General features: G+C 46.3%; 2 protein-coding genes across 3 annotated transcripts in view; one reads left to right on the top strand and one right to left on the bottom strand.

Annotated features, from left to right (window-relative positions):
* The window catches only part of DOCK1 (dedicator of cytokinesis 1), a 546,616-nt gene that overhangs the window by 227,687 nt on the left and 294,563 nt on the right, over window positions 1-24,366 (top strand). The gene's annotated exons all lie outside the window — the stretch shown is intronic.
* The window catches only part of INSYN2A (inhibitory synaptic factor 2A), a 61,032-nt gene that overhangs the window by 7,947 nt on the left and 28,719 nt on the right, over window positions 1-24,366 (bottom strand). The window contains exon 3 of the mRNA XM_043475107.1: window positions 8,568-8,639. Within this exon, the coding sequence (XP_043331042.1) occupies window positions 8,568-8,639 (72 nt within the window). The remainder of the gene's footprint in view (window positions 1-8,567; window positions 8,640-24,366) is intronic.

Raw genomic sequence — 24,366 nt, 5'->3', positions numbered from 1 at the left:
CAGGAGCTCCCCATATTCTGACATGAGCAGAGAGAGCCAAGATATGGACCAGTGACAGCTCTCAGCAGATAGACCAGAAGAACATTAGCTTCTGGTGCATGTCCTATGGTGTCACCAGTGACCAGCCTGAAGCCCCGGGCTCCCCACTGCCTCTCCAGAGATGTGATGTCTATGGGACCAGTACCTTCAGGGAGGCTGATGGGGGAGAAGTATCAACTGAGGGACCCCTGCAAACTCTAGATGGTTTCTCTTGTCATTGAGTCACCCAGGAACTTTACACGTTCATTGCTTTAAGGACTGGATGCTATATCTACCCCGAAGGAAAATTTCCATGGTCGTCTAAAAAATGAATTACACTGATTTGCTCATGACACTAACAATGTAACCCCTTCACACTGTTTTGGACATAGATGACTACCTCATTCATTTTGACTTTTGAGGGTCTTAAGAGGAGGGCTGTCAGTATAATTAGCCTTTCCCTGCTGAATACATTTTAACTAATTGCTTTACAAATAATATGTTGAGATGAGTAATCAGTTTTCAATTTTACAGCTGTAATCAGTTACACGTTAGAATTTTTGATACTAAAGGTTAGTAAAATGTCACTAAAGATACTCAAACCTAATCCTTACATACTGGGGAAAAAGAAATAGAATTCTAACAGAACAGACAAAGCTTGGATTACTGGTTTGGGGAATTTTCAGGGAGAATTTTGAGGTCTATTAAATCATTCTTTTTTTTTTTCTCTCTCTCACTTTTAATTTACTTTATTAAAACATATTTCCTTACATCAGAGCAACATCACCTAAGGTATTATGTTATCCAGGGATATCTTTTCTGTCATCTCTTCCCGCCCCATCACTCACTGTAAATTCTAGGCAAGAGTGCTAAGTATTAGACAAAAGGCTAATTTCCTCCACATCAGTTCATGTTGTTTAAGAACTTAATATGCACAAGTGGTGGTAATTGAAGCAGGCCTGGGAAGCCACTTTCACTAAGAGATAATCACTAAATGACAAAGACGGCAAAGATTCCACTCCAAGTGGGCTCTGGACAGGCCAGCACTGGCCCCAGTTCTGCATACAAATGCAATTACCTCTCTTAACAATAAGACTTCATTAGCCTCCAGACGTCCAGTCCTGCTGACTGCCCTGATGGCGGGCCACCCTCACCAGCTCCCTTTTTGCAACACTCTGGGATCAGTGACATTTCCAGGCACGTTTTATGTGGAATCTTTGCAGCCTTCTGTTTTATGTTCTTATAGATGATGCAATGAATTTCCATTGATGATTTGAGAAAATGCAAACTGTTAATTCTGTGAAATCCTTGTTTCAGTCTCATAAAATGAGAGTATTTTTCTCATCTTTCCTGCAATCCTCCAATCTCTTTGGAAGAGACCTTGCAGAATCTGGGAGCCTCTTTGATAAGCAATTAAAGATTGCAGTGCACCACAAAGTCCCCCAGCTGCTATAAGGATGAGTGCTATGTGCTAGCTGCAAGCCCTCCCCTTCCATCCTTGGAAATGCTCTGGCTGTTAATCCCTCTGAATCCTTCTGGTTGTTTCTAACCCTCTAGCTTGGGAGATGGGGGAGGTGTTCTAGCATCTAGACCTGCTCTAATGTGGTGCCCCTCCAAGATGGTCCTGTCTCCTGTGAGTCCGCCACCCCCTGCTGGAGCATCCTGGTTTCCTTCGGCGCCCCGTCCTCTGCCTTTCTTCACTCTGTCCATGGCCCTCGCCTTTGGAACACAAGGTTCCCTACTATCACTGCTCTATTGTTATAGGGATCTTATGGTAGGGGTTCTGTGGGGTTGGCTTCAGCTAGCTCATCAATTCCTCCAGTCTCCTATTGTCCGGGGCCAAGCCCGTCATTTCCTGGGAGTTCCATGAAAAATGCTTGCTGAAGAAATGCATACAAACATTGAATGGAAGGGACTCGAGTATTTTATGAAAATGGTTGTTTGAAATTTTGTCTATGCTTGACCATCAATGGCTCATATCAAAAGATGAAAATATGATATAGACATCAGAGCATCCTGCAAGCAGCCTCCCTCTGGGGTGCTGAAAACAAAGTGATCCACAGAACAGCAGCGTTCCCTTCCCTTTGGGTGCTGAGTAGGCCCAGGAATTCACTGCATAATTAATAGTGTCACTCGAGGTCAGCTGTGCAGTGGCCCTGAGGATACAGAGAGGAAGCAGGTGTGGGCAGCCTCCTCCAGAAGGTATTGATGGTAGGAATTCTAACACTTTACAGGAAGATTTGAAATTCTGGTAAAGCTTCTACTTAATTAATCTGAATCATCATCATCATTATCTTTTAAATCTCGCTTTCATTCCCCCAAAGCCTTTGAATTGAGGCTAGCAGAGGCTCTCCTCATCACAATGCACACATTTGAATTCAGACCATTTTGTTGTGGTGTTATTTTACGAATTTACCACTTCAGTTAAGCAGGGAAAATGGTATGTTGCATTGTTCCTTTTTGAAACAAAATCTGAACAAAGGATGAGTCATCAGTTAGCATGACTCATCAGATTAGTCTGACAAGAGACTTACCAAGATAGGGTGGGTACAAAGCATTTCTCCTGCTTATGAGCAAAGATTATATTAGTAATTTATCCTTCAAACATTTTCTGAAATAATTACAGCCTATTTTGACAGGGAATATGGATGATAAGTCAGAAAAAGTTTTACTACAGAAAACTAAGACTTGTATGTCTTGTTATCTTGTTTCATGCTGAGATGGTCTTCAATTAGAATTTCACAATTGGTCCAGATCACAATGGAAGAAATGTCATTTTAGGGAAAAAAAAAAAATGTTGTCTTGCTAACCACCTCCAAATTCCCCGGGATGGAAGATGTCACTCTGGAGGCTTGGGTTTCAGCATCTAGGAAGCGGAACAAACCCATTGCCCAAGGATGGAGGTTTGGCTCTATGTAAATTGATTTGCCAGTATAGGAATGGATGTTTTCAGTTGAGAAATGCCTGTGAATGCCCAGACTTTTATCTCCAAGTAGACTTTCTGTTGGATTTCCCAGGTGGCTCATTGGTAAAGAATCTGCCTGCAATGTAGGAGATGCCAGTTTGATCCCTGGATCTTCCAGGGGAAGATCCCCTGGAGAAGGAAATGGCACCCCACTCCAGTATTCTTGCCTGGGAAACCCCATGGACAGAGGAGCCTGGTGGCCTACATTCCATGGGGTGTCAAGAGTCAGACACAGCTGAGTGAGGAAACAGCATACTTTCTGTTGAGGCTCTCAGATCCATCCATGTCATCATTGTAGATCACCGATTCACGGGATATCAGAGCTAGGAAGGACCTACCTGACCCCTTCCCGAAATCCTACAGGACTTAGAGCTCTAATGGACACCCTCCAAAGACTGAGGATGGCAGCTGAGCCCTAACCTCTTGGGGGCCCCCTATCTAAACTCTCTTCCCAGGAAGGTTGATGTCGCCAACCTTTTGCTTGTGGTCCTGGTGGCCCCCTTTCCCCTGAAATTGCTTCAAGATCTTTTGTCGCTTTGATTTTTTTTTCCCTTCCATGTCCTGTATATTTCCATGGCAGACTTGCTGTTTTACAGAGAAATATGTATCCCTGGCAGAGGCACACATTTATTCAAGGGCTGTGTTGCTGAATATGCAGGCAGGTGGCCGCGTCTTGGACACAACCCCCTTTGCGTGTCTATGGGCCAAGTGTTACTGGCAACACAGTGGATTCTTACACGGCTCGGAGAGAGTAATTGGTTTTCGGGTGAAAAGCAATGTGTAAATGCAAGACAGGCGGGGTCAAATTCATTGACCCCCAGGGCTCTGGGCCTGCCAGCACGCAGGTATGACAAATTGCAACACGGAGAGACTGGCAGCTGTGAGGGCCCTCGTGTTCACCCGGGCTCTGGGACAACCACAGGCTCTGGCGTTTGAGGAGGTCTTCATCTTGAAACTCCTTTCACCTATCCAGCCCTGAGATGCTGCAGGCATCCTACGGGAAGGACCCGGAAGAGCAGCAGAGATGGTGGTCCGGGGCTCCTAGAGCGTTCCTGAAGTCTAGGGTGCAGGCCCTGGAAGCTGAGGACCTGGCAGCCAGAGCCAGGCATGGGGCCAATTGCAGAGACTCTGAGCCGGAATCTGTCCCCTCCCGATGACCTTGTCTCTACAGAGGTACTTGCCGGAATTGATGGAGCGGCCGTTGCAGTTTCTTCCATGAGAAAAGAGGCACTTCTTTCTTAAAGCCTTTGCAACGTGGACAGTTCCTCTGGCTCACCTCTGAGATGGTTGCCTGCCCAGCTGCAGTGCAGCAGGGTCACCTGGGCAGGTGAGTCCTTCTGCCCCATTGCGTTCTGGATGCCTTTCTGTCAAAGAAACCTCTGTTCTTCAGGAAGCACTTGACATTTGAGGATTGAGTCACAGGGCTGACGAACACGAAGATATCATCTGGCTGAATCTCCCCTTGTTCCACAATCACCATGCCTTTTTTTTGGCAAAAGAGAACCGTGAGGGAAGGTTCCTATCTATCTGGGTGTGTCAACAGCTGCCGGTTACCACTCTTGTATCCGTCTTTGGTGCTCTGATGGCAATACAAGAACTGGATGAGCCGCCACCACTGTGCCTCCCGGGACAGTGTCGCCGCCCACCTGGGGCTGGATGCTCCTGGCAAAGAGGCTTCTCTGTCTTTGATCCCCGACCCTCTGTCCTCACTTCTCCAGCTGTGCGCTCACCAAGAGGATGCTGGGCTTGGATCTGCGTATGCTGTTTGTTCTCACCATCGAAATGATGTGATTTATCTGAGTGTTACATAAACCATTGAAATACACTGGAGGCAAGAGGGAATTATTTCTGTGGGTGAGATGCTCTGGAAAGAGGAGGCTGCCACAAAGTACTGAGTGTGACAAATGGAGGGGCGGATCGACATCCAGAAGGCTCCTGAACTCAGATGCTGTCTCAAGACCGTGTTCCACTGCAGGGGAGCAGGTGTGGTTCATGGCGGATACCTCGGAAGTCTAGCCGGGGTGATGGAAGTCTAGCTGGGGTGACCACAGGCACAGAAGACATCTGGTCCTCACCTCAAAAGACCGGCATAACTTTAAATGTGAGACCCCAATTTTTATGATTCAAATTCAAACAACATGCTTATGATTTCCTTTTTGACGGGTGTTCCAATTAATGGAACAGAAGTGAGCTTTCTCCTCTTATCATTTCTAGCACTCAGAAGACTCTTGCTGATGTCAATAACCCATGTCGAGAGTAACTGTTCAATTTTGGGGTTATAATTTTAAGTTATATCCTCTATAATGTGATAGGAAAATTGGGAAACAGTTTGATGAGTATCTGTGTTCAACTTAGTAATAATATGGAGATTCCTGTTTGAATTTGCAGCAGGAAGACTGCTTTTGTGGGGCAGTGGGAGTCCAGCTGAAATGTTACTAGCCTTCAGAGCCAGCCTTCAGAGTAACTTCCCTTTGCAGCAGAAGTTTGGGTGTCGGAAAATTTTGTTTTTGCTGATCACTGTGTTGGGCCTCCCTGCTGGCTCAGTGGTAAAGAATCTGCCTGCCAGTGCTGGAGACTCAAGAGACGCGGGTTCAGTTTCTGGGTTGGGAAGATTCCCTGGAGTAGGAAACGACAACCCACTCTAGTATCCTTGCCTGGAGAATTCCATGGACAGGGGAGCTGGACGGTCTCCCGTCCATGGGGTCCCGGAGAGTCGGACATGACTGAGCAACAGAGCATGCATGCACACGTGCTAACGGGGCATTTTAAAATACTTTCCCCAAAGAGAGATCTAAACGTCCAGTTTTTCTCTAGTCCCATCTCTCCTGGGATGCTTAGGGAGCTGATGGGTGGGTGGCGTGGTTGGCGAGGGCTCCCATCCTGCATCGTTCCTGAGGCTGCAGACCGCCTTCTACCATCGCGTCTTTGATGACGAGGCCTCTGTGAGTAGTACATGTCTCCCCAGCGTGCAGGGGATGAGCCCAGTGATAGCGACCCCTCTACTGGGTGAGTGAGCCTTACTATATTTTGTCAGAATCTTGTGGTCCTGTAACTCCCAGTTCTTAGGAAAAAATTTGTCATTGGCCTGTATGCTGGGGTTCATAGAGCTTGCTGGGTGAGCCACATCCAAACAGTTACCCCTCAAGGCTAATTCCTGCCCTTGATTGTTGAATCATTTTTAATATCACTTTAAAAAAAAAAATGTAAGTTACTTCTGGATAGATAGCTAAATTTATCTAAATTACCTCAGTCACATTGAAGGGTGTCCAGATACATTCTTCTTTCAATCACCCACAACATGTTCAATGGGTTTATGTCATCAAGCCCACTTTCCAAATCTGTGTTCACTTCTGCTCTGTTGCGTGGAGACTGGAGGCGTTTCAGCTCCCGAGTGGCAAAAGCTAACTGGTGAGGATATTTCTGCCAGGGGCTCTCGATTCTTCGTTTCTTTGCCTAATTGACTGGCTGAGTGAAGGCGTTTCATTTTATGTCCCTTACATCCCTTCACTGTCGGACTCAAAGTTCTCTCCCATGATATGAATGCAGTGAAAAGACTCCCAACAACCAAACTTCTCCGCAGGTTTATATTCAGAGTGCTTGACTTCTCCTGCGTGGGGGCTTCATTTTCACCTGCCTGCTCATGGTGGGGAGCCATCAGGCGTCTGAGAGGCTGGGCCAGGGCTGCTGCCGGGGCCCGGCTCCCTGCAGGGGGCCCCCAGGCCTTAGCAGGTAGTGTGTGCCTTTTGCCAGACTGTAACCAGGCCGTGGTTCCTGCAAGGCAGGCTTTCTCAGGAGTGGCACAGTTGACATTCTGGGTGGGCTGACTCCTTGTCGTGGGGGCTGCCCATGTGTTACAGGGATGTCACCAAGCCCTGACCTCTAGCTAGTCGATGTGGTAGCATTTCCCAGTTGTGACAGCCAAAAGCATCTCCCTCCATCCTTGCCAAAAGCCCTCTGAGAGGCAGAATCTCCCTGGGTTGAGAACCTCTACAATGGTGCCGGAGCTCCTGTCTGCCCTGTGGTTTCTTCTGCCGCAACCACAGCAGTGACCAGGTGATCCAGCTCAACGTGTAAAGAGCCTGGGGCCCCGTCTGGGATGCGCTTGTCTGGACTGGAGACTCGGTGGGGCCACAACTGGGTGGACGTGAGCTTTCTGCCATTATTAAGACATTTATGCCCTTTCCCTGTCTCCGCTTACTTGATAAGAGGGTGGTCACTGTGAAGATCTCTTTAGAAGGGTTTCTGTTTTTTTTGGTTGAGATTGGGATTCTTTTCGGAGAAGGCAATGGCACCCCACTCCAGTCCTCTTGCCTGGAAAATCCCCTGGACGGAGGAGCCTGGTGGGCTGCAGTCCATGGGGTCGCTAAGAGTCGGGCACGACTGAGCGACTTCACTTTCACTTTTCACTTTCATGCATTGGAGAAGGAAATGACAACCCACTCCAGTATTCTTGCTTGGAGAATCCCAGGGACAGAGGAACCTAGTGGGCTGCTGTCTGTGGGGTCGCACAGAGTCAGACACGACTGAAGCGACTTAGCAGCAGCAGCAGAGGTTCCTTTACACATTCTTAGAGATGTAACTATACAGCTTCCTTTTATTCTTGATAATTTGGCAAATCAACTAAAATTGTTCTTCAGGGTTAATTTTTAAAAAATGAACAAAATCATAACATCTCTTATTGCTCTCATATTTTGCTTATGAAAATTACATTTCCAAAAAGAAAAAAAAAAAAAACAACAACCCCCATAGTAAGCTCTCTGAAGGTCATGATTGCATCTTAAAATCCCAAATTATTGCCAAAAGCCTAACATGGTTTTTGCTTGTTGAAAGCTCCTGCTGAATTCTTGTCACTGTGAATAATCTAAATATACTTAGAACTGAGAAACGGTGAGACCAGACACAGAGCCCTGTGGTCAGTCTGTCAGGCGTGTGTGACTCTTTGCGACCCCGTGGACTGTAGCCTGCCAGGCTCCTCTGTCCATGGGGGTTCTCCAGGCAAGAATACTGGAGTGGGTTGCCATGCCCGCCTCCAGGGGATCTTCCCAACCCAGGAATCAAACCGGGGTCTCCCACATTGCAGACAGATTCTTTACCAGCTGAGCTGCAGAGAAGTCCTAGACGGGATTATTTCCCAAGGAACCCAAGTGCCACAGCCCTGGTGCGTTCGCAGGAAACAAACTGCACAGCGGGCTTTCTGTGGTTCTCCTAGCACACACAGCGTGGCTTGCAGCCTTTGATCTATACCGTCTGAAGGGCTTATATTTCACAGCCATGCCGGGACACACAGTACAGTATTCACGACTATCGATTCTGAGGGAACAAGCCATCAAACTTACACCAATTTCAGAAACACCGCTAAGATGCATTTGCAAGATACATGGGTTCGTGTTCTCCCTCACCCCATGACTCTCTGCCTGAGGTTGCTTATTTAGAAGCTGCCTAGAGTTAAGGTCAGGAAAGGCTCTTGACTGTTTTTTGTCTGATGTCATCATCCCAGCGGGGCCCCAGACGATTCTCGCATCCGTGGGTAAACATCATTTGCCACTCATAATAACAAAGCGGGAAGAGGAGAACGTTGACATACCTATAGATAATACATGCACTGTTCCTGCATGTGTCACAGTTAGCTGTGTCTTGCCCAGTCCGATATGAAAGCCTACAAGATAAGAACAGGAGAGCATTACTCGTGGCGGCTGGTGGCCCCTGGCCTCTCTAGAGCACGTGGCTCCCATCAGGTGCTTTCCCACTGCCATCGACCCTCACGGGAATGCAGACTGAGCCAAGCGCTGCCCGCTTCGCCCCCGTCTCTGCGTGTACTGTATACGACCAGGGCAACCATCGCAGCTGCTGTTTAAATTAAAATCTAGGATGTGAACATAACCGAGCGGATGAGGCAAAGAATCTGATTTTGTTACAAGCGAGGGGAATTGGGGATGTTTCAGGGCAGCGATATTCATGGCGTTTTAAAGAAACTTGGAAGGGTAACCAGTCCCAGATCTTCTTGACCTGATGGCTTGTTTCTGCCCCACAATCTCTTTGCCCTTGAGAGGAGGGGTCTGCAGATTGTGGCCCTCAGGTGAACCCTGCTCTCGGCCTGATTTTATCCAGCATGCTAAGATTGGATTTTACGTTCGTAGGTGGTTTAAAAAAAATGAAAAGAAGAATATTTGGAACATGTGAAAACTAGTGAAATGAAAATTTCAGTGTCCATAAAGTTTTAAATTTTGATAGTAAAAAATGGTGAAAATTCTTACATAAGTAGCTACAATATCCTTGGTCTGCAAATTCCAGAATACTCCCTCTCTAGCTCTTTAGAGTGAAAAATGTGCTGACCCGCGTGGCAGCCTATTGGGCTGCCTTGTCAAGCCTTCCGCCACCCTCTCTGGCTGTGTTCTCTGCTGAGCCTGTCAGAGCTATGAGACTAGACGTGCAGGAGGCGGGGTCGGGCAGTGTTCCCCGTCCTCGCATTAAAACGATGGGACCTTATTTTGGGGGAGAGTCTATTGTGGAAGGTTGTACAGCCTTTAAGATATTCTTTAGTGAACTTTTTATTTTGTTTTGAGGTATGGCCAATGAACTGTGTTGTGATTGTGGACAGTGAAGGGACTCAGCCGTACATATACAGATATCCATTCTTCCCCCACATTTCCTGCCATCCATATCCTTAAAAAGTTAATGAGAGGATTTTCTTGAGTCTTCCTCAGCCCACTCACCCCAAAAAGCTAGTTTGGGGGAGCTTTCATAATGTTTTTTCTGCCACTTTGACTGACCTTTCCTCTCTCATACTTTTAACATGCAGGCCTATTTTATTCTGAATATTGCTTTGTGCCAAGGCACAGACATGATAACCAGAACCTGTTTAAATTAGTAGCAGAAGCAGGGCTTCCATCTGAATTGGCTTAGACACACACTTTGGGGGCACATTTACATTTGGAGAGCGACTCAACATAATAATAGTGCCCAGAAGGTTTTCTGTCAACAGGGAGAGTAGATATTTTTATCACCTTCCCTGTGTAAACGTCTCTTTCCATGCGTCATGGATTTTGAATTGAAACTCACTTTTGTTTTCCTCATTATGTTTGGTGTTACATAAACATTTGACAAAAGGATTTTTCCCCTCCAAGCAGTGTTGTCACAGTGAGCTTTGCTAAACTTGAACTTGACCTTTGAGTTCTGTGCATTGTGTTTATTAACCATGTGCCCACATTCTGTCCTATAGGGTCACCATTCTCTGCGATCCATGATATTTGAGCCAGAATTGGAGACATTCTGTGGCTGTGTTTGTGTTGACCTCTGTTCCCCATAGTGGGCACCTTTGAGTGCCCCCCTGGGGTCTTTTCCTGCCCCATGGGATCTGCCAGGAGGGGAACAGGAAAGGGCTTGTGCCTCATACCTTCCCCCTTCCCTCCTGACAACAAACCCCAAGGGTACATTCTTGCTGAGCTTTCCTCTCTGACTCTAGATTTGTCAAACTCACACCAGGTTCCTCCCCGTCTGACACTGACCTCCATTCTCGCATGCCTTATCATATGTAAAAGGCCTTTCTCCATCCCACTGGTTTTTCTGGAGCTTGGGCCTAAGCTCATGTCTCTCCACGGTGGCTGTGTGCAGGGTGATAAGCATAGGACTTGAGCACACGTCCTAGCAATGACATGGCTGCTGCGGGATGTGTGGTCCCGCTGTGAGGCCGGGCTGCAGACGAGGGACGCACCTCTGTGTATTGCACTAGTGTATGCTGACCACCAGCTGGGAAGAGGATGCATAATAGTTGTCTGTGTGCACTAGTCACATTCTAAAGGTTAGGCTTTTAAAAGAAAACAGAGGAAATCAGGGGCATTTCCTAACCATTATTAGAGGGGCACTCTTACTTGGCTCTGCGGAAAGTCCGACTTCCATGCTTACAGAACCTTCCTGCTCGAGACCTCAGGACAGATCTCAAATCTTCATCAATTTTCATCGGCACGGCACCCCTTCCTCACCCAGGATCATGGAGTTCCCGAGTGTCTCACTTACATTAGAGCCTCTAGTCCTGCAGTTAATTACGCTAGCTCATTTTACAGAGGAGAATACAGCAACACTTCAGGTCTGGGATCTCATTATTCCTAGACCCCAGGCTTCTGATGCTCTGTGATGCCCTGCTCCAACCTTGGGGCCTGTGTCCTGCTCTATGTATAATTGGCAGCTTGGGATAGTCAATGAATCCAACAGTGACAGGACAAAGGCTTCAGGCACCTGAAATGCACAAGAGAACTGTCTTCCAGGACCTTGGGGCTCTTCAGTGATAAATTGCTCTTTTTAAAGACCTTTCTGAACAGACTGTTCTTATCACTTTGTAAAAAGCACACACTTTTGTGCTGTTATAGTCAGTAGGCAAATAGTTATTAAGTGCCTATTAGGTGTCAGACCTTACTCTGTCTACCAAGGAGACATTTTGGAATAAGATAGAGCCCTTGTCCTCATGAAGCTTAAAACAGAATGGGAGAACCAGATGGGTGATGCATAAACAGATGAATGAATGAATGAAAGAGTTTGGATACTGCTCTGTTCAGGACCTGTTGTGGGGCGGGGGGTGGGTGGGGGTGGCTTTGGCTAACACACCGAGGACCTTGCATCTGGAAAGAGAACTGGATGATAATAAAAGAGCAGGTAGTCATCTCCAGATCTAGAGTTGAGTTTTGCAAACAAAAGGACCATCACTTGTGACCATCATGATGGGAATGATGTTGGCTTGTCTGCAGAACAGAAAAATAGCCAGTGTGGCTGGAACATCAGGAGCACATGGGAGAGGAGGGAGGTGAGACCAGGTCATGCAAAATGGGCAACTCTTGGGACGTCTGTTTTACATTTAATGGGAAGCCACTGTTTTCTTATACATAGAGCCCAGGACGACACAGAACCTACTTCCTCTTAACTTTAACTCTTACTCTTCTCCTTCTAAAATATCATTTCTATTCAATTTCCTTCTTCTTCCTTCTTTTCTTTATAACCCATCCTAACTCATTCATTCTTGAAATACAGCACGGTTTGCTGATGTTTGTTGATTAGAAGCAAGTGAGTCATAATATCTACTTTATAGGGAAACATGTCTGTGGTCACTATTTTTTTAAAGCTAATTTAAATGAAAAATTGGTGGTCCATCAGATTTCCACCATACATGAGAAGTATTTTCAGGATCTCATTGCCATGAACTTTCCTTGGGAAGACCCTTCAAGATGTTTGTTTGGGACCTTTTGTTTTAAGGGGTTCAGATGTTCGGAGTCCAGAAAGGTAGTTCATAAAAATGGCTATCAGTGAGAGATCAGTTTGTGGATAAAAGTTAAAGTGTTGATCTTGTGTCCTGTGGCTAAGTCACAGGCTGCCTTCAGTAGCTGTTGTCAGTCAAGGTATGTCCACTGCAGTTTTATTAAACATGGCAGTGTTCTTTACAGAGGACTGAATTTGTGTAATCTAGTGTGCTTATTGCTTTGATAATTCATCTAATTGTCCTTGGGGCTTCCAAGATGTAGGGCTTGGCTTCGCTGATAATTTTATGGTCACAAGAATGATTGTGCTGCAGCATCTGAATGGATGTGTTCTCCCAATGCAGACCAAACAGATAAGTTCTTTCTGCAGGACAGGGAACACAGAGTGCCGTTGTGGAATGTCGCTGTGTTTTTCCTTCTCACTTGGAAACAAGTCATAAAAGCAACACTTGGGATGATTATCTTTGTGGATGGCCTTTGCCATGAAGAGAGGCCGTCCAGAGACTGAGCTGCTGGGGAAGATCCTTCTCCAGAGACGGTGTGACTAGAGGTCGTTTGTGGTTAGAAGTTTGAAGAAGAGAGAGCTCAGATCATTGGTATCAACGCTGCAGAGGAAGAACACCTTGATAAAAAATGACACATTTTCTGTCTTGCACATTAATGGCTACCTTTATAAAGCTCTCTTCTCTTTTATTTTGAAGTGCTTATACCTTAGGTGGGTTTATATCCCACGTCTGCTATGATGCCTGGTACACTCTGGGTGTTTGGTCAGTATTATTTTATTAACCAAATAAGGCTGTCAGTCTCGGTGTTCCCATATTGAAGTCTAGTAGCAGAAAAATCTATGGGAAAAAATCCAACTGAGTGCAGAAAAGCAAGTGAAATATATAAACTATGAACACTTCTGGTCCTCGCTTCCTTCCTAGTGTGAGCCTCTTTGGATCCCAGTGATAATCACGTTCATTGTACACATGTAGGTTTTTTTTTAACACACTGATCTTTGCAGCACTTGCTGTTTATTGTCCCATCACAGTTAGTTACCATTTGTCAGTGTTTCCTGTACATGTAGCCATGTGTACTACCCGGGGGGGGGGGGGGGGTACGGAGAGAGGAGGGTGCAGAGAGTATGACATTCAGCACCAAGGACAGCACCAGGAGTCCAAGATGCTGTGTTTTGTGTTTCTCTGACCTCCTGATGCCCATTCTTCCAGATCACGGTTCTAACCCAGGGACATTTCTGGAACCCTGGCCCCCTCCTTCCTTGATGCCCTTTGGACACTCACTGGTCAGGGTGGGCTTTATTGAAAGGTAAAGGACACCAGACCCAAGTTAGGAAATTAATAGGGATGTAAAGAGCATGGACTTGGTTCATAGCTCACGGAAGAGGAATTATTGTTCTTGATTTCTTAAAGCAGAAGGCTTTGCTCAAGCTAATTTTACAAAGCAGTTTTGGTGGAGTCCAGTTTGAGAGTCATTTCCACTTCTGCTTTGTAGTGAAACAGATTTCTTCAGAAGACCTTGCTGTACTTTAAAGAAAGTATAACAAGTGTCCATTACAGAAGACAGCACGGAACTCTAGTTAGGGCACCCCCTTTCAAAGAAAACATAGGGTCTTCCTTTCTTTAATGGTCTAGAATATGTAGGTTTAACTCAGAATGCATTTCACCAGTTTCTATAGCTACCTTTGGCTTCTGCAGACATCTGCTCCAATTCTTTTTTTTCCCCCCTCCAGTTCATTAGATGTCATTATAAAAAATTCCTGAATGTAAAAATATACTTTTGCCCATTTATATAAAATAGACAGCACTGGTAACAATCTAGGGTCTGCAAGTCTTCAGTCATCTTTGTCGCAGATCAACAACAAAAGAGACAATAAGGACTGGGATTTAAAAAAAAAAAAAACAAAAATGGAGAAGGGGCGGCAAAGGGCAGAGCTGGGGTGGCAAGTTTCATAACAAAGCCATAGGGATGATCAAGGCAGAAAGATGTCAGCCAGCTTCCGCCTGTGCTGAACCACGGCTGTGTCCTGGGAGGGGCGTGAGGAGCCCGAGACTAGAGTGACAGCCAGCATCTTCCTTTTCATGAAGGCCTCACGGGGAGATCTAAGATACCAGAGCCCTGGGGGGTAGGAGAGGGTGCTGCGAAATGTCAGAGAAAGGTCACGGAAAGCTTTCTTCCTGGCCCCATATCCAAGTGGCTCAGTGTCTCTGAGACCTTGAAGATGGGGCCTGAGACGAGACTGACAACTCTGTGTTTCTACCGTCCCCCACCCCTCAGGAAAACTGTTTGGTGAAAAGGTCAGGAAAAGGAAAAAAGATGTCTCTGACTGTGCCTGCTATCAGAAGCAAAGTTCCAACAAAGTTAAAAGCATCTCGGGAGAAGCATGGCTGGCGAGTGGAAGTAATTCTGTGGTTGTGGATTGTAATCACTGGTACTGGATTGACTTTCATGAGGTGTTTCTCCTGTTACATCCCACAGCCCTGTTTTCTCCAGAAGATCTTAAATTCCCTAAAGAAAATTCTCTTCTCGCGTTTCCCCGGGGACTTGTGGATGGAGTGTTTGGTTTTAGATTTCAGAAAAGCATCCTCCTCTCAACCAGCATCACTAGTGTATAAGCATCACCCAGCGGGGGCCCTCCTCCACCTCGGCTGTGGGGCACACGACGCAGGTGCAAGTGACCCCGTTGCCAAGTTGTTAGTCTTTTAAGTGACGTGGTGATTTTCAGTAAGTTTAGATCTCCTAGCATGTAAGCAAAAGACATGTCGGGTGATGCTAAAATCAGGATGTGATCCTTTAATTGGGGTCTTCAAAACACTGGTTACATAGGGTATTGGAGCTGTCACTTTGAATTAACTCAAAGCTGTGTGTTAGGCTGTCTGCTTACTCAGTGGTCACTGCTCTCAGTCATCATTTTATGCCCCCGTTTAATTTATTCCCTAATTTTGATCTTTCTTGTTCTTTCTCACTGTGTGCCAAAAACCTTTTTTTTTTCCTTTCCTTATTCTAGGCCAGGTTTGTGCTCCAGCTGTGCTTTCTTGATGACTGAGCCATCATTTATATCAGCGTCCTAAAGGGCTTTTCTGCTTAATAGTCTCAAAGTGACAGGAATTAGAGGCATTAAGTGATACCTCTGTTTTTGTTGGGGGAAATTAAATTTCAAAGAGAGTCAGGCTCAGCTGTTTTCAGAGACCCTCTCCTGCATTTTAAGCCCACCTCTGCCAGTAGTGTTGGCTGTTTTTTTAAGTCTTGAGTTCTCACTAGGAATTTGCCAGATTATGACCTGAAATTGTAGTTAGTTCCTGTATCAGCTGAGTGGTTCAAGTGAGTTTGGAATTTCCTCATTTATCTATGGAAACTCAATTATATCTATTTTATTCACTTGAGCTACTAAGTGCAAGGATTCGGGGAACATCCAAATTAAATTTGTTGAAAAAATAGGAAGTCGATTTTCCTAACAAACACCAAGAACACCCACTGGTCAAGAGAAGGAAGTACTGGCTTTCACTGGTGATGGTCTGACTAGGTCCCCTTTTCCCCAGTAGCTGAGAGGAGCCTTTTTTTAGCCAGTGGCAGGTTTGCTGTGTTAGGCTGAGCAATTCTTTGTTCATTAGTGGCCTAGAATCCCCAAGCTGACAAAACAGTGTGTTTGTTTTAAAAACCGAGGTTATGTTTTGAGAAACACAGACTAGCAGTGACCCCCTCAAATCTTTTCACCACCCTCTGCTTTCCGCTGCCTTTAGCCATGTCTGAGTGGGTCTGTTGTGCTGAACCCTTCTGAGAATTCTTTGCCATCATCCGCTCCTCAGGTCCCCTTCAGCCAGCTCCCAATGACTTCTTTCCACCGGAATTCCTAGCATTTGGTACTGCCATGGCATGCCTTGTCTTTTTCTCGTTTGCCCAGCCAAAGCCTGGCTTGCTGGTCGCAGGAGAGGTGGCAGTCAGGTTTAGGATACACAGAGCGATGGATGACAGAGCCGATGAAAGACGAAAGGACTGGGAAAGGTAACTTTGTCTCAGTCGGTCTAGGAGGGTTGATCTCTGTCTGTTTCAGCGGAGTTTGGCAGATCTTCTTTGACATTTACAGAAAATTTTAAAAGACTCACTTCCGTGTTTTCTGTTCAGTGCGATGAGTATGGTAGAGCAGTGACTGCATTAGTGTTTCTTGATTATAATGGCTGCATTATTTGTATTTAAAGAGTTTCAGCCAGCAGTCACTTATTCTAGGACCCTGGTTTCCCTCTTCCCCTTCTCCGCTGCCTGTAGGTGTGAGGTCAGGGAGTAACGCCAGCGCCATTACCCCCTGGCTTCCTCTTTTTTCTGCTCTGGACTTCTTTTTTGTAGAAAAGGGTTCTCATTGAGATTTAAGGATATCAAATACTTCTTTCCAAACATACTCATGTGATCCCCCTGAGTTTGAATATGTATGTTCCAGAGGTCATGTGTATAAAATAAGAGTTTCTCTGGTTGAAACCATTAAGGGAGATCTATTTTTGGAGTCCCATGTTAGAAAGAATAATCACTCTACGAACTAGATTCTTAGATTTTACAGCATTCTGTGTTGAGTCTCAATACAGCCAGAAAAAAGTTCAGGGCTGGCCTGGGGACCCCAACAGCATGTATGATTTTGGTTTTTTGCAAGTTGCTCTGTGGTCCAAAGAAGTTACTTAGAAATGATGTTTTTGGAACACAGCCCAATCACAGCTTGAGCTGGATCTTTCACCTTCCGCTTCCCCTTCTAATCCCTCATCATCTTACTCTTACTTAATTATTTTCCACCGGACAGTGAAGTTCTGAGAATTATGCATGCACCATTCTCCCAGTCAGGAACTGAGATGTGGACTCTTGATGAACTAGCTCTTTATGTAAACCCCATGTGAGCTTATTAAACACATCTGGGTAATTTTCAGTAATCATGGTTATTTCTATGCAGTGTTCTGCTTGGGCTTTCGCAGGTAGTCCAGGGGTAAAGAATCCACCTGCCAAGGCAGGAGACGCAGGTTTGATCCCTGGGTCAGGAAGATCCCCTGGAGGAGGAAATGGCAACCCACTCCAGTGTTCTTGCCTGGATAATCCCATGGACAGAGGAGCCCGGTAGCTCTGTAGCCCATGGGGTCACAAAGAGTCAGACATGACTGCGCACTCATGCAGTGTTCTGATTACAGACTTCCAAGCACGTCCTGTAAACTAGTCAGAATAACCAAGTGGCTTTCACTAGGTTTGCATGCTCAGTTCACGGGATGCTTCCTGTTCTCAGCTTTGTGCACTGCCCTTTGCTGGGGAGTGGTTGCTTGGATGAATAAAACACAGATCTCGCCCACAAGACGCTTCAAATCTAGAGCACATATATTTCCGAGGTAAAGGATATGCATCCACGTTAAGGGAGTAAGCTGTCTAACCACCACAAGAAGCCCTCCTTCCACGGGGCAGTGTCTGTGCTCGTTCACACCAGCATCCATGGCGTGGACCAGCTCATCAGCAGCTTGGATGGCTTCTGGCCAATCTCCAGCACCCTTTTGTGACTCTTTTCCTGAGCATTCCACAGTGGATGCTGACCATGTCTGGCAGAGACGTCTTGCTCCCATGTGACTGAGAGCATCTCGGTGGCCTCAGACATGACTTCCTCTGTCTCCCCAGTCCCACCCAACATGTAGTTTGGTGCCTTCCAGAGAGCAGGGCTGGAGGTGTGCTTCAAAAATGCAGCTTCTTTCCTGACTAATAGAAAGTGAGTACCCTACTCCTTTCTCTGCTTTAAACTTCTCACCATGGAACATACCAGAAAATTATGGCTTTGCTTTCTAATCTGTTTCCCCTTCCATGACATCAGCACCCTGAGGGCAGGGAGTTTTGTCTGTCGGTTCCCTGATGGATATTTAGTGCTCACACTGGGGTCTGAAGTGTAGTGAGTACTTAAGAAATACTCTGAATAATTGACGAGTGAATGAATGAATGAAGACTCTGCCTGAGTGTTCTCCGGGATTAACTGATACACACCCACAGTAGGGTCAGTTCTGTGATGTTCCTGGCTGGATCAGGTGAAAACATCTGTCTTAATGTATTACCACGATCCGATCTTAAATATCCCCCAACCAAGCGGAAATCAGTCATCTCCTGCTTCCCACACTTAGTTATTAAAATAAAGGGCTTAGTCTGCACCTAAACCAGCTCCCCTGCTGACCCCGGGGAAACGTCATTTCTTTATCCCAGAAACAATCCAGGTGAACGAGTTTCGGTGAGAAACACTATTCATAATGAATGCAGTGGCTTTTCTTTAGACGCCTTTGTCAAATTAACTTTTATTGGCCCGGCAGCTCCCCAGATGTGGTGACACTATATTTCTGGAGGCTCTGACTGTTTGGGAAGCGTTTAATGCTTGTGCTCATTACAAAGAGTGAAAGGGAAACAGCAATGGTGGTGAGTGGTGCAGCGTGGCTGCAGGCCTGAGGAGGTCTAGGCCATGTGGTCCCTCCTCCCCTGGGGGTCGGCGGGAGCCAGGCTGTCCCTGTTGCTCTCTCCCTCAGCCGCCTGCCTCTCCTCCAGCGTTGCTTCTCCCCAGGCCCTGCCCCAGCTCTCTGCTTCCTCATGACGAAGACAGGGGATATATCCTTATTATTGCATAGTCATCCTTACTCCGATCAGAAGTGTGTGCCAGTTTGGACAGAGACAAACTCAGAGATGAACATGCTCATTAGGGCAGGTCTTTTTTCTTTAGTGTTTTCTAACCCTGTTGCCATGCAATAAAAAGCATAATATGTAAAAACTGGGGCAGCTGGTAATTATTATTTTGCACGTAGAACTGCCTGGTTATATTACAAATAGGGCAAAGCTTACAGTTTCTTTCATGTATTTCTGAAATCAGGGAGATGCTAGTAGGGAGGGCAAAGCTTATAGTTTCATATAGTTCTGAAATCAAGGAGACGCTAGTTGCAAAATGATGGCAATAATGACAGAAATGTCACTGGCCCTAGAGGGCATCAGGAGTAACTGTTAATAAAGGAGAAAAACTTTTTTAGGGTTGAGCTGAAGCTGAGTTGATTAACTTATTTCCTGGAGGAGAGATAAAGCTAAAGCTATAATTTATTGAAAATTAATGAAAATGAATTTTGGTGGCACTGGCTACCAAACTTGAATGAAGATAGGAAGGTGAGTGTACCGTGTGAAAACAAATTTTCCTCCTGGAATGCCATCTTCCTCCAGCTCCAGTATTGTCACTTATCTCCCTTTCAGAGGTTTTAATTTGAAAGCATTAATGATGTGTATGGGGCAGTGGCTCTGACGGTAAATAACCACAGAGCTTTTATCTTTGATCCATAATTTCTTTTGATGTATTTTTTAGAGCACGTTAGTTAACAGTCTTAAATCAGAACTTCCTCTTTGTGAAGCTTTTGTGCTTTGTTTCAGAGGCTTGACATTGTGCTTGTTTTTTGAACAAATGGTTCAGAGCTCTTGTAGCTGAAGATAAAAATCTTTAAATTTTTGGTGTCATCATTTATAAAATTCTTGATATCCAATTATGAGACTTTTACCTGGGGAGATAGTCTAGTGCTATAACCAGTGAGATACTGGCAAAAGAATCTGACTCCATGTTTGGTCGGAATATGCCTGTTTTTAGACTTTCTTTACCTAGAAGAACTCATTTTTCATAATTGTCTGTTCAGATATGGCTTTCAAAACACGTTTGCTTGCTTTTATGGTTTATTGAGAACTTTCCTTCAGTGTTTATTCACATGTATTTGGACATAAATCTGGTTAAAGTAGAGCCTGGGTGGCACGTGGTGGTCACTCACCAAGCTGCTGAGCTGACAGGCGGTGTGTGAAAGCTTTGAAGTGGCTTCCCCAGGGAAGACTGCTCATGGATGGATCAGCACCTGGACTTCTAGATCGATGGCTTTGATTTTTCTGAAACTACCTCACAGAGGGGATGCCTCTTACTGATTAGGAATCCTGAAAACCATACTTCATCACTGGGGTCCTTTCCAAGGTGCTCTCTGCTGCCTCCAGAGTTAGAAGTATGCTTTCTCCAGGACATGAATTCACAAGGACCTTACCAGGTCTGAGTGCGGGAGGAATCTCTTGGCCCTTTCAAGTATAAGGAAGAACCCAGAATTGCAAGACCACAAAAGTGCCTTCAAGTCTGTGCAGACACGCATGTTTCCCATTTTCAGAAGAGGGAGAGGATGCTACTGGGGCATGATGGGTCTAAAGGTGAGTTCTGGCTGTACTGTTCCCCTCCAGTCTTTTGACCTTGGGGATGTTACTGACATATCCAAACTTTAGTTTCCTGGTCAAAACAATTCCTACCTTACAGTTTTATTTTGGGGATTGAATGAGACAATGCAGAATGGCCACCATATTGTAGCTGCTCGAAATGGATGAGCTTTGTTGGTGCTCTGCCCAGAGACACTCATTTCAGTGGAACTGGCCCCCAGAGCACAGTGGGAAATAGAGCTCAAACCATTTTTGCAAAGCTTAGCAGAAATTGCCTGGGATTTAGGGGGGGGGGGAAAAGTATTTGAAAAGTAGAACTTGCATTTCATTTCTCTCTCTCTCTTTTAATCCAAATTCTGGGACACAAATCCATAAATTCCATAAACGTTCATGTCATGCCTTGAATTGCTCATTTTACCTACAAATGGGGTGTCTGAATTGCCTAGTGCCTCAGTGGCAAGGCTTTTATTCACCTACCAACTTAAAAGGCTAGGGAGGTATTTGAAATCTCTTTTGGGATTCTGCACAGGAAGATTATTTAAATTACATTTTCAAGTGTGTGTGATACCTACATGAAGTGCAAAGCAAGAGTTTGGAAACTGTTTTATAGCCTCACAAATATATATGCTCCATTTTTCATATTAAGGATGGAAAGGATTATTATTGTTCAAGAACTTAAAAGTAGTATTTCCAATGTTATATAAATTTAAGCCACAGAAAAGACTCGGCACAGCCCTGTGTATCAAATAAAGAAAATGGTGGAAGAGAATACGATGTATGTTCTATTTCAAAATCATAAAACACGATAACTGATACTTGGACTCTGGAACTTGAATATTTTATCACAAATATATAAAAGCCGTTAGTTATAAAAGAAAAAAAGGGGGGGGTTTCCTGAAAGCTATTCAAAGGCTTGTAAGCTAGAAGGACAGAGGCCAGTTGCAACATGTGTAGCAGTGGAAGAGATAAGCGATGAATGAAATGACAGGAGGAAAGAAAACCTAACTGAGGGACCACCACATGCGCATTTGCTAACCAGTATCCATAGAGAGGGCTGTGTTGCTTTCTCTCTCTCTCTCTCTCAACTTGTGTGTTCTTTTACGGCACTGGCTGAAATTATGAAGTTCTTGCACAGCTCTGGAGAATTCGTTCTTAGATCAGAAAGGACCCTTGAGATCCCTCGTCTTGTGTGGACCGTCCTGCCTTCGTGTGGAGGGGCTCAGAGGGGCAGGGCTGAGCTGGGAACAAGCCCACGTGCCTGACTCCACGTCAGCTGTCTTGTCCGTGACACCAAGTAACCCTGGCCTGCACAGTTCTCTGAAAGCAAGTACAAAGCCCGGTCTCTTCCCTCTGTGATCCTCGGCCCCCCCGCTAGTCCTTGGCAATAAACCCACCCGTAGAGGAAAGCAAGAATCTCTCCTGCAAGCGTCCTGCCTGTGCCCTTGCATCACTCGCCTGCGTTTTTGCAGCTGGAAGGCTGTGTCTCAGCAACAGAACAACTTGGAAAGATGCGACTTTGCACACACAACCCTGGGCTGAGGGCCCGGTCCCCCGTATGGTACTTAATGTCTCCAGGAAGCCCAGGAGGCTGGTGTTCATAGCCTTCTTTCAGAGTCAGAAGCTGAGGCTGGAGAGGGTAGTAACCATCCCCGAGCACAGGTACTGCAGGGAGGATGGGCGCAAAGTCTCCAGCTCAGGACTGGCTGACTGCAGAACCTCAGCCAGAAAACATTGGAGGAGGGAACCTCCGTCTGCTGGCTGGCGTGTTTTAAAATGTTAGGGGTTGCAAGAAATGGGCAGAGACACCAAAACTGATGTAGCAAGAACATTAGCAAATGAAGCGCTGACATGCCCATCCCATTGAAGCAGGAAGGGAGTGCGGTGGCCGGGGGAGGACCTTTCTGCTTCCAAGCTCGGAGCTGAGCACCGCTTCCCTCCGCGGCTCACAGCACTCTGTTCTGTGATGCACTGCCTGGCCAGAGCCTGGGGAGACAGTGCTCGACAGTCCAGAGACATCTGTCTGCCACGATCCTCGGCAGGACCGCAAGGGCACCCGCCCCCGCCCCTCTTGGAAACCGTGGCCATTCCAGCTAACCAGGTGGAAGACCTCCGTCTCAGCTACCTGGGTGTATGTGGACAAGGGCAACCCAGTCCCCTCCTAGAAGGGCGGACAGCCAACCTGAGGCAGGGTCACCTCAGGTGCTCAGCTTCCCTGGGCTCTGAGCTGGGGGCCCCCACGCCTCCTGCCGGGACCTTGGTGACCCAGGCAGCTCCCTAGCTGCGGCGGTGACGCTGGGTTTTCCTGTGGGTTCGTTCTGTCCTGTGACTGAAATTAAATTGCCCCCTTATGCTTCCTGTGTAATTGCGATGCAGTATTTATTCTGTTTGGGCATGGATAATGAGAGGAAATTCGGAGAGATTTCTCATCCCCCGACAGGGCTCTCTGAAGACTGCCTGATGCTGAGGGATTTGTCAATAGAAGGACACAAGGTGAAGCCAGGATGTAATTTCCCTCCATCTAGCATCAATATGTAGGCGAAAGCAGGTCACATCGTATGACCAGGAGTTGAGATGACCTCTTATTGCTGCTGGTGGGAGAGGAAGGCCTTTTTTATGTCATGTATGTACATACATAGAAATTACAGGTATGTGTATAATACATGTGTGTGCGCACGCGTACACACACACATACACACAGAGTTCCCCAGCAGAATCCTGACGGTTTTATGGGCTGGGGAACAGTTAAGTGTAGGCTAGTACAGAGTGTCAGTGACCTGTGGGCTCTTCAGAGGAGGGCCTGAGTTCTTTGACTATACCTGCCCACACCCCTGACCCCCGGCCCTCGGCTGGCACAGCGACAACACTTGGAGACACTTGCTGTTAACAGAAGCCTTCTGAACCTGTGAATGAATGATACACCGTCTGTAGGACGGTCACCTCTGAGATTGCGCTGCGCCCATTATGGTAACCTGGCTTCTAGCTGAGGAACTGTGGCCCCTGCATTCACAAGACCATGTCGCAGGAGCTGGCAAACTGGCCCATGGCGCACGTCCGGCTCGCGCCTGTTTTTGCAACATTTTCTGTGACCATGGGCGTATTCGTTCATATATGTACTGTGAATGGCTGTGCTCACGATGCAGGGGTGGATCTGAATCACTGGAACAGAGGCCACACGGCCGCAAAACCTGAAATAGATACTATCTGGCCCTTTGCAGAAAAACTTTGCTGATATCTGTTACATTGGAAACTGACCCTGAAATCTCTCAAAAAACACAGATCCTGTAGGCTTAGGTCCTTATCTCTACATGCACACACCACGCACACACCCGCCCCATTCTGTGGCTACCTTTTCAGTGATTAAATGAAAAACAATGTTCAGCAAACAGGACTGTAGGGTTCCACGCTGGGTCTACCGTCCCTCAGAGCTTTATTCCTGTCTCCTATGCCTGCAAACCCACCGAGAGCTATGTCCTCAAAGTCCCCTGATCTCAGGACAATTCCCTTGGCTTGTGTTTTCCTATCACTGCGTGCCCTGGACCCCTGCCATGGAGAAACCCCCTTCCCAGGGAAGCTGAATAGGAGCCCACGGCAGGGAGACTGACTCACTAGATGTAGAAGCCTTGCTGCAGCTTGCCTGGTGGGCGGCTCAGTCCATGAAGAATCTGCCTGCCAAAGCAGGAGACCCAGGTTCGACCCCTGGGTTGCGAAGATTCCCTGGAAAAGGAAGTGGCAACCCACTCCAGTGTTCTGGCCTGGAGAATCCCATGGACAGAGGAGCCTGCCGGGATCCAGTCCATGGGGTCGCAATAGTCGGACACAACTGAGCAACTAGACCACCACCACTGCAGGCTACCAGGCTCCCTGGGCTCCTTGGTTATTTAAGATTTCCTCCTCTTATATGATGGCCTCACACTTGCTTTGAGTCAGTACAGAGGT

Source organism: Cervus canadensis, chromosome 8 (genome assembly GCF_019320065.1).
Source record: "Cervus canadensis isolate Bull #8, Minnesota chromosome 8, ASM1932006v1, whole genome shotgun sequence".
In the NCBI taxonomy this organism is placed as follows: domain Eukaryota; kingdom Metazoa; phylum Chordata; class Mammalia; order Artiodactyla; family Cervidae; genus Cervus; species Cervus canadensis.
Note: the sequence above shows the minus strand (reverse complement) of the source record. Positions and strands in the feature narration are given on the sequence as shown.